The sequence below is a fragment of the Plecotus auritus genome (assembly GCF_963455305.1).
Source record: "Plecotus auritus genome assembly, chromosome: 2".
In the NCBI taxonomy this organism is placed as follows: domain Eukaryota; kingdom Metazoa; phylum Chordata; class Mammalia; order Chiroptera; family Vespertilionidae; genus Plecotus; species Plecotus auritus.
Genome location: NC_137771.1, coordinates 182,151,149 through 182,161,349, shown reverse-complemented (window position 1 = coordinate 182,161,349; position 10,201 = coordinate 182,151,149). Strand labels below are relative to the sequence as shown.

Below are 10,201 nucleotides of genomic sequence, written 5' to 3'. Positions count from 1 at the left end.
CCGTGGGTCAAGATACCTCCACTAGTTTTTGTAAATGGCAAAGTCTTGGTCACAGTATGGGTGGAGGTACAGAGAGAGTTTATTATTATTGCTGCATCTTTTAACAGGTTTAATCTTCTCATCCCTTATTTCTCTTAGGCTCCCTAAGGCATCATGGTTACCATAACAGCCAGATGCTGATGATGTCTCCAGGGACAGCAAGGTGAAGCTGAGCTAGCTCACAGGTCCTCATCTCCGCATGCCCTTTGCAGGCCAGAGTGAGATGCTCTGAAGCTCAGCCTCCTTTCAGGACCCCCATTCTATCTTGGGTGACTTCGACACACAAACCCTGCATTCGCAGCCTCAGGGCCCTGAAACATCCTTCCAGAGACTTCCTTCTCCCCAAGCTCTACCTCTGGGGCCCTGCCGGGTTGCCTTGGAAACAGGTTCCATTGCGGACAAAGGAGGGAGCCAGGTCCTGCTTCCTCTGGTCCTGTAGATGAGGATTTTTAGACCGTGGAGACTGCGCTGCCCTACCCTGCACCTGCCCTCACTCTCCGTGTTCTCACTCAGGTGCATCTTGCCCTCCCTCACCACTGACGAGACCATGTGTAAAAGTGTGACCACAGGTGAATGGAAGAAAGCCTTCTATGAGAAGATGGAGGTGGCAAAGCCGGCTGACAGCTGGGACCTCATTATAGACCCCAACCTCAAGCATAATGTGCTGGCCCCTGGCTGGAAGCAGTACCTGGAATTGCATGCCTCTGGCAGGTGAGTAGTCTCGTAAGTAAGGGTCCTGCAGGCAGGCACTGGGGCACCTTCCAGTAGAAACAGAGGCATGGAGAAGCCAGGCACTAAGTAAGAGTCAGTCTCACTCTTGGGTCCATGTAGACTGGAGGCAGAGAAAGAGTCCCTAACTGGGAGTTGAGATACCTGAATTTGTTTCTTACTCTTCTACTGAGCACCTGTGTAACCTTTCTCCTCCAAGCCCAAGTTTCCCCTTCTAGAAAAGAGGTGGAATATATTCATTAGTTCTAAACTCTGACATTTTACATACTTTTGGATATAATCTGAAATGGTTAAGAGGAGGAGGGCTTGAGGTCTATTAGGGGTCCTGGGACAGTTCCCTTTCAATCTGTTTAATTCAGCTTGACTTAATATAAATTACTGAACACAAGAAGTGTGTAGAAACTGGGTCTACTCTTAGCTCCGTGGCCCTTGAGCAACTCAAATTCCTTCTTAGACCTCACTTTCCCATTTACTAAAGGAGGGGTTAGCCTAGATCCTTGTCTTGTGCTTCCTGGACCAGCAGCATCAAAATCACATGGAACCTGTTAAAGATGAAGAACTTGAACCCCATTCTAGACCTACTGAATCCGAATCTTCATTTCGATAAAGGCCCCTAGGTATGTGCAATAATATCTGAGGTCACTTTCCATCACTCTTGTCCATGGGTCTATTATATAAAAACTTATCTTTGGGACATAAAATAGGGAGACTAAGTGGGCAGTCTGAGGGTCAGAAGCAAGGCCTTCCTTCCTGGCCTGGTTCAGTCTTTTTAACTCAATTCAAGAAACTTCCACTGGGCACCTGCCATGTGCAGGGTACTGGCTCTGTGTCCAACTAGCTACATGTATGTGGATTGCTTTCTTATTCTCTCTGCCTCAGAATAAAACAAAGAGATAATTGGGTGATTTCTAAGGTCTTGACATTTTCTAATCCAAGTTTTGTAGTCTAGTCTGAGAGAGGGGAAAAAGTCCTCAGAGATATGAGTAAAAGAGAAGAGATGAGAATGAAAATGTGAAGCTCTTCAATTGGCTGACGGAAGGGGTGCAAACAGCTGGATATTTGCTGGGGGCACAAGAGGCTGGACACTTCCTGGCAGAGCCCAGGAGCTTCTCCAAAGACTTGGAAGGCTTGCGGGGCTAAGTGGAGAGGTCTGTGGCTCCTCCAGACAGTCTGGTGACCTGTGATCCCAGCTGGCCCCAGTGTGCTCATTCTGGGCCTGGATTGCCTGCACTTCCAGGCCTTGGGATGCATTAATCCTGTCTCTGGCTGGAGACTGAGAAGTGATAACAGTATCATTTTCTCTTGACTTAGGTCTAGTCTTTTCACAATCAATGTTGACAGGTAAGAATGTGTGGATAGATCGTGTGATTCCTATATGATGCAGTGTGCCTGTGATCATCTAGTGCCCTTGCATGTTTTACAGAGGAAGAAAGATGCCAGAGCCAAGGCCCAAGGGCAAGGCCTGAGGGCATTGGGTTGGACAGAGCTGAGGCCTCCACAAAGCACTGCGGAGGTGGGCCTGAGTGACTGGCAGAGAGTTGCTGGATGCCAGGTGCATCCAAGGAGTGTGCTCTGGGCATAGTAGCACACACAAAGGGGCAGGCTGGGCAGCCACCTGGGGAAAGCTAATGACCCAAAGGATCACAAACACACCGCCTCCATGCTCTGCCTACTAACCCTCATCGACTTCCTGCGGCTGTTTCCACTGTTTCCATTCCTTTCTCTCCTCCTACCTCTCTCCCATCCACGCAGGTTCCACTGCTCCTGGTGCTGGCACACCTGGCAGTCGCCCCACGTGGTCATCCTCTTCCACATGTACCTGGACCGGGCCCAGCGCGCGGGTTCGGTGCGCATGCGTGTCTTCAAGCAGCTGTGCTACGAGTGTGGCACAGCTCATTTGGACGAGTCCAGCATGCTGGAGGAGAACATCGAGAGCCTGGTGGACAACCTCATCACCAGCCTGCGTGAGCAGTGCTACGGCGAGCGCGGTGGCCACTACCGCATCCACGTGGCCAGCCGCCAAGACAACAGGAGGCACCGCAGTGAGTTCTGCGAGGCTTGCCAGGAAGGCATCGTGCACTGGAAGCCCAGCCAGAAGCTGCTGGAGGAGGAGGCGACCATCTACACTTTCAAGCCGGCACCTAGCCCCTCCAAACCGCAAGCTGAGACGAGTTCTGGCTCCAATTTCTGCTCTATCCCCTGGTGCTTGTTTTGGGCCACGGTCCTGCTGCTGATCATCTACCTGCAGTTCTCTTTCCGCAGCTCAGTCTAAGATTCCCTTGGTGGGCCCCAGGGAACTCTAGGGACCCAAGGCCAGGGGCTAGTGGGAGGGGTGCAGAGAGACCTGGGTTGGGAGTGGGGTTAAAATCTAGCACTGGTGCTACCACTGACTCAGCGGGTTCCCTGGACAGCTCACCCAGCTTTTCCATGTATAATATCATGGGTTTGGACTAGATCGTTGGTTTTTCAAAATGAAACTGAGGGCCCCAAATTTCTGCATAGGTGACTTTTGGATTTGGAAGGTAGATTGTATGTCTGGGTCATCCTGGTCAAACCATGCATCCCTCTCTGCCTCCTGTTGCTTTAATCAGAACAGTTCCATCTTGGAGTTCCATTAAAAAATTTGTATATAAAAAAAAAGGCCAACTGCTTTAAAAAAAGTTTGAAAACTACAGGACTAAGTGATCTCCAAAGGCCTTTCCTCAGTGATGAGTGCATCCCTGTGTTCTTATTATCAGCCCACTCCACCCCCCCACAACCCCTCATAACTCCCACACCTGGAGCTGCAGCCTTAAATTAGCCTCTGCCTAGTGTCTGAGCCACATCCACAGCTCTGCCTCTATGCACACAGCAGAGGTTCCTTTAGAAGAGAGAGAGTTGGGCACTGGGTTGTCCTTTTGCTGCTGGGTCCACAGGGTCCCTTGCTTATCTTCTCCAGGCTCCCAGCTTCCCTCCACTCAGGGCGAATTCTGGGGTCTACCTGGCTCAGAGGTATTGCTTGGGGTGGAGTCCCCTAGAGCTGGGCATCTGACCCAGTGTATTTGAACTGGCCGAGAGTTTAGGGGAGGTTTAGAAAGTAGAGTGTTAGAAGCAAGCACAAAATCCCTAAGAAACAAATATAATGAATTTCCATTATAACAAAGGGTCTTCAGAGGGGACCAAGTCTGACTGATTCTCAGAAGTTCTGATGGTTGGAACATAGGAGCAGGAATCTGGTCTCCTGGGCTCTTTGCTGAAATCTTCGTTGAGAGGTTTCACATTGGCCAAGCATGGGCCCTCTCCCCCAAAATCAACTACCTACCTAGAACCATAGGAATGGGGGTCATTAGTAAGAGAGGAAGCATCAAAGATGTGCCCATACACAAGTGCATAGATACTTGGGTTTTACATCTCTTTAAAATAGGATGCACTATAGTTTGGAGTGAGAGGAGGGAAGACTTCTGATAATAAGGCTATGGAGTGGGGTGGGCGGGAGAGGCAGAAAGGAGAGGTGGGATGCCACCCTGCACTTTTGAGGTTCCTTGTTCAGCTCACTTATCTTAATAACTTGACTCCATTATCCCCTCCCCCGTTGCTCCCCTTTTTAATGGAAAATAATCGCCATCTATAGTGGTGGAGGGAAGAGGTCCACTTATATAAAGATGGGCTATGTTAATAAAGATGGGATATCTTCAATCAGGCTTAGTAGTCATTAATGTGTGCTTCAGATTCACTGTACAGTCCCTGATCTGTAATGGGCTGTTGTATATCTTCCATCCACTCTCTCTCTTTTCTGGGGTCTCCACATAAGGCTTTATCTTCCTCCAGCTTCAAGGTTTGGGCCAATTGTGTCCATAGTCAAGAGGGATGCAGGAAGTCCTTGGTCAGGGAACCAGTATAAGGTCAGTCCTATTTCTGCCCTTGCTCTAGTTCTAGTAACTGGATGGTGACTTTGCTTCAGTAACACAGCATTCATCCCTTTGTTCAGGCACATATCCTGAGCACCTTCTATCTGGCAAGCCGTGAGTTGGGCACTAGGATCCAATGGGCACTAAGGAGCAGACCCTGTCTCTCAGAGATATTTGCTTACTACAAAAGTTCTCAGCCTTGTCTACACTTGAGAACGCCTGGGGAGCTTTTAAAGACATAATAGTGCCCAGCCTCCACCTCAGACCATTAGAATCAGAATTTCTGGGCATGAGTCCTGAACATCTGGATTAGAATAAGACTCCCAGGTAACTCACCTGTGCTGTCTGGTACAATGTTTTCTGAGGAACAGGCTTTTGTTGGCACCTGGTCTTGTAATAATGAGCCCTGAGATTTCCTTAATGACCTGCCTTGGATTCTCTAGGACTAGGGCTCAGCTTCTTACTCCCACTTCCTACCCTGGGGACTTGATCCTTTCAGTTCCTGCCTTCAATGTTGGCTTTATCTTGCTCTGAAAGTCTACATTATTTGATTGACCATCCTTGCCAGATGCTTATCAAACTTTGTTATAATTACTTGTCTATGACTATACTCCCTGCTAGAATGTGACTCCAATGTGGAAGTGACATCCTTAGATCCCACTGCCAGATAGTGTCAGAGTGAGGATTCCAACCCTGACTTAGTTTTACTTTTAGTCCAGAACTCTTTCCTAAAGCATTAAGTCGTCCTGCTCTGTAGGAAGATGTCTACAACCTATGGAGGCCCCTCTGTCTCCTTTATACTTGCTATAGCTGGGGGTTCTAGGCTTGTTCACCAGCTTATCCCTGTCTTGGCAAAGACTTCTCTGGGACAGTTCTTTCTTTGCACACATTGCCACTTGCTGCATAATGAACTTGTTAAAATATATCCTAGGTGTTACAAATGAACTCCTCAGGGATATTCCAGAATCCCAAACCTCTCCCAGCAGAGTTTCTGTGCACTGGCCTTGATAGTCCAGTTGGGAGGAGACCTACAGGCACTGAATTGTGGTTCTGGAGGCTGAAATACTCAGTGTGGGGTCAGCAAGAAGTGCTGCCTTGATCTACTTCCCTCAAACTCATAGGAACTAGGGACCAGCCCAGTGGAGGAACTCTTCCTGGGGGTCAGGAGCATTAAGAACCAAAAAAATCACTAACTAAGGTCAATCCCTAACAGATTAAGTCCATAGACCATCAGAGCTGTAAGACATATTAGAGATACTTGATATTGGGCCCTAATGTCATGGATAGGGAATTGAAGCCTAGAGAAAGTAAGGAACTTGAATGTCATGGTACAGCATGAAGTAAGGGAAGATCCTGAAATTCGGGGTTAAGAAACACTTGATCCCTGGCTCTCCTGCTTACCAGTTGTATGGCCTTAGGCAAGTTATTTAAGCTCTTCAGCCTCATTTTTTTCCCTCATCAAAATGGGAACAATACTATCTGCCTTGGAGGGCAATGGTAAGAAATAAATAATGCATTGTCTGTGGTATTATCTGATAAAGAGCACATGCTCCTCCTCTTTTTCCCCTTTCCCTTTCAATTGACAGCCCCTCCCCATTTTGAGTCCTGAAAGGCTTTCTCTTTGTGAGTTTAAGCTCTGTTGGTAAATGCTTTAGGAAAAACCGAAAGGCAAGAATTAATTACCCAGCACAAGGCTGAGACCTGGTCTATTTTAATATATGTAGAGTCCCTTCTTTTCTTTTCCTCAATATATTTCAAAGCAAAGACTTTATTTTCTAGCAGCATTGTAGTCCCTCTTCATTCTTTAAAGATAGATATTTTAAAAATCTCCCCAAACAGAAAACAGCAGTGATTTCTGGGCTTCACTCCACTGGCTGAAATACCCCAGAAGGAATTTAGTTCTTTTCCAAGTTCCATTCTGTTTCTCAGTAGGACTCCCAGCTAAGGAATTTCCTTTGGAGTCATTTTTGGCATTGTGTGGGTACTGCCACATGCAGAAGGGAAATGAAATCCTCCTGTTGTATGGCTATTTGGTCACTGAACCTCCTTGGGAGGGTGGGTGAGGCTAGTATAGGAGCTGGGCAACTTGGATTTCAGCCCTGGTTTAGCTATTATGAAGATATCTAGGCTGCTTGACTTTGGGTACTTAGTTCTTTCCCTCCTGAGTCTCAGTTTCCTCATTTGTAAAGCAAAGAGGGAAGGTGATCTGAAGGATCCCTGCTAGCTCTGACCTTGTCACAGATTGCTGCTTATTCCTATTTGTCCTTGAGCATTTGGGGTGGTGCCTTGACCCTGACTCCTCTTATAGGTCATCTAGTTGTTACCCCAGGATTTTAGTTTGCTTAGGTTGGTTTGGAATTTGACCCTCTTAACTTAAATAGCCACAACACCTCTCTTTCCTTTCCATCCTGGAAGCAAACTTTTATAAATCTTACACTGACTAGACTTCTCTAAAGATATTCATATTTTGAAAGGCAGTTACCTTGAGAGGTAGTGCCTTAATACAAGGACTTGGGTGGTAGTGATGGAATTTCAGTCTTAATCTCCTCATTTCTAAAATAAGCCCAATATTTTCACTTCTGTCTTAATAGGGTCATAGTAATATTATGAGGACATAATATATTACCTACTTTCAATATTAACTTATTCAATAAATGTTTATTGAGTACATATTATGTGTCAGGCATTGTTCTAGACTCTGGGGATATAGTGAAATGCAAAGTGACTAAATCACTGACCTTATGGATAGTGGAGGAACTGACAATAAACAATATAAGTAAGATGTGTGGTGTATTAGTGTTAAGTAGTAAGGAGAAAAATAAAGTAGGCAGAGGGGATAGGAAGAGTGGGGAATAGAATTACAATTTTAGATTGGGTAAGTAGGGAAGGTCTCACCAAGAAAGTGACATTTGAAAAAAGATGAAAGAACTGAGTAAGGGGAATGACATGTGCAAAGACCCTGAAGTAGGAGCAGATAGAATTTTCAACTGTGAGGAGGCCAATGTGGCTGGAGTGCAGTTCAGGATTAATAGTCATGACTACTATATGTGGCAATGGGGGTCAGAGTGGTAATGGGGGTTGGTGCATTGGTTTTTAATGAATGAGACAAGAAGCCACAGGAGAGTTTCAACCATGGAATAATGAAAGAGGTGCATTCCAGGGTGGTGGCCTGTACTAGGGTGATAGCAACTAGAATTGAGTCAAGATCTATTTTAAAGATAAGCTGAGAGGATATGCTGATGATTCAGACATGGGGTCTGAGAGATAGAGAAATCAAAGAGGCCCCGAGCTTTTGGCCTGGGCAACTGGAAGAATAAATATAGTTACCACTTTCTGCGATGAGGAAGGCTGTGTAGGAAAAGATTTGGGAGCACTATGAGGAGATTGGTTTTAGACATGTGAAGTTTGAGATGTGTTTTAGGCATTCTGTTAGACATTAAAGGTGAGAAATACCAAGGTGGCAGTTGACTATTCACACTTGCAGTTCAGAGGAGAGGCTCAAACTAGAGATAAAATTGGAGTTATCAACATTTAGATAATATTAAATGTCATGAGATTAGGTAGGGCTATTTATACAGAGCGTGGGGGCTCTCCATGAAGAGAGGTTGGAAAGAGGGAGAAACCCATAGAGAAACTGTGGAAACTTAGGCACAGAGAGCACGATTCACTTAAGCTTTCAGAGCCATTAGGCAGCTGAGCTTGGACTGGAGCCCAGGTCTTCAAAGTTGAGGTTCCGGGCTCTTTCCACTGGCCCAAAGCACCTTCTCTCTCATGGAACCAACTTATTCTTTGGACTAGAATTCTGTCCATGTCCCTTGCCTGGGACATGTGCTTTCATCAAGTCTGAGCAGGACATGGATTTTTGTCTCTGTTTTTCTCAGTGTGTTTGAAGTATTTAATAATTTTTAAACACATTAAAATTAAAAGACTTAGTGGGAGGTCTAGACTTCCAACATGGATTTAGGCATTGGACATGAAAACTTAAGACCAAAGGAAGATGTTGTCAGTCTTGTTTAAAGGAAAGATTCTGTTGTCTTGGATCCCGGTGACAGGCCTGGGGCACGTGTTAGTGTTTAATGAATGGGATTAAATAAGCCAGAAAGTCCCAGGAGATGGGTGAGATGGGCAAGATGGAATAATGTCACAGGATAAACAGCTCAAGGGGAGATGAGAGTCCTCACTTTCAAAGTAGGTCAGCATCTTCTGAGACTTGGGCCTGGACTGCATCGACACATACAGGTCTCTGGAGCTTGCTCTGGTTAGTGCTGGCCTGTTGGTATGGACTGGGGATCACAACCTGTGACTTTGCAGAGGCCTCCACTGGGACTGGCAGATGTTGGTGGGTGAGATATGTTCCCACCCACATCGATCTGTTCATTAGTCAACATGCTCGCCTTGGGCACGATCCAGACTTGACATACCTTCTGGTCATAACACTGTCTTGTCTTAATGCCCCATTCCTCAGAGGGAACTCCCTTGGAGCCTTGTGATCGGCCTCATTGTTGAAAGGTTATTGGCTCTTTTTCCTGTGATCAGAAGTTCAATGCTGGGAACTGAGCCTGTGTTTTTGCATTTAAATGACATTTTTCTTATCTTGGAAAAAAGACCAACACATACCAGATGTAGGAGATGGTTACAAAGGCCTTGTTTGTCTCCTGTCAAGTTCAGAGAACCCAGTTCCTTCCTTTCTAGAGACAAGCATGGATGGCAGCAGCCACAGAAAGTGCAGGGGCCTGAAAACCATTACCAGCTTTGGGTTTGGGTCCCTGCCCTGTTTCCTCTCTACTTCTCTACTAATTCATCCTGAAGTGTTAGCAGAGGTTGGGAAACTGTTAAAACTGGCTTTTTAAAGGTCCAGCCCTAGAGAGGGAATAATGGCGGCGGAATAGACAGACGTGTTCCGAGCCTTGTCCCGGAGCAGAAAGAAAGAACAGCTGAGGGTCGCGCAAGGAGTGTTTGTTGGCTGGTTGGGAGACAGCTGAATTCCAGAAGGAGGTGGGGGACTGCTGAACGGGGTTCCCCTGACCTGGCAGCACGAACTGCGGCTGGGTCCCCTCCCGGAGCTGCGGGCTTGGACGCGGAGTCTGCGCCATCTTGATTCGGAAAGTGGAGCTTATCTGAAGCCTGAGAATCCACAACGGCGGCACCCCAGGAACAGCTGCGAGCCCCAGAACAACGCTCCCCAACTGGCGCAAGCACACGGGTTCAGAGAAGCTCTACACTCCACCACGGAAAGGTCAGATTTCGCCTGGGATAAGGTGAGGTCTCTGGTCCCGGCGGGAGAGAGGAACGCGCGTTTTGCGGGAGCTGGAGGACCAGGGAAGTCTGTGCCTAGAAAAATCCGTGGCTGTAGGGGCTGGCGTGATCTGTGACTGTGGAAAGGGGTCCTCAGAGCTGCTAAGAGAAGGGCACTCTAAAAAGCAACCCATTTTGATCTGAAGTGCAGGGACACCCTAAGAATTTCAGGCAGTCCAGACTTACGCGCAGCCCGTGCGCTCCCTGGGTGCCTGGGCTTACTCGCAGTCCCGGAATTCGCACACTTGGGC

General features: G+C 47.0%; 1 protein-coding gene across 1 annotated transcript; it reads left to right on the top strand.

The window, feature by feature from the left end:
* Nucleotides 1-478: 478 nt before the first annotated feature.
* Nucleotides 479-3,040, top strand: RTP1 (receptor transporter protein 1; the record flags this gene model as incomplete). Its single annotated transcript, XM_080655083.1, has 2 exons — nucleotides 479-750; nucleotides 2,521-3,040. 2 exons carry the CDS (start codon nucleotides 479-481, stop codon nucleotides 3,038-3,040), a joined length of 792 nt encoding a protein of 263 aa, XP_080511209.1.
* Nucleotides 3,041-10,201: the final 7,161 nt, after the last annotated feature.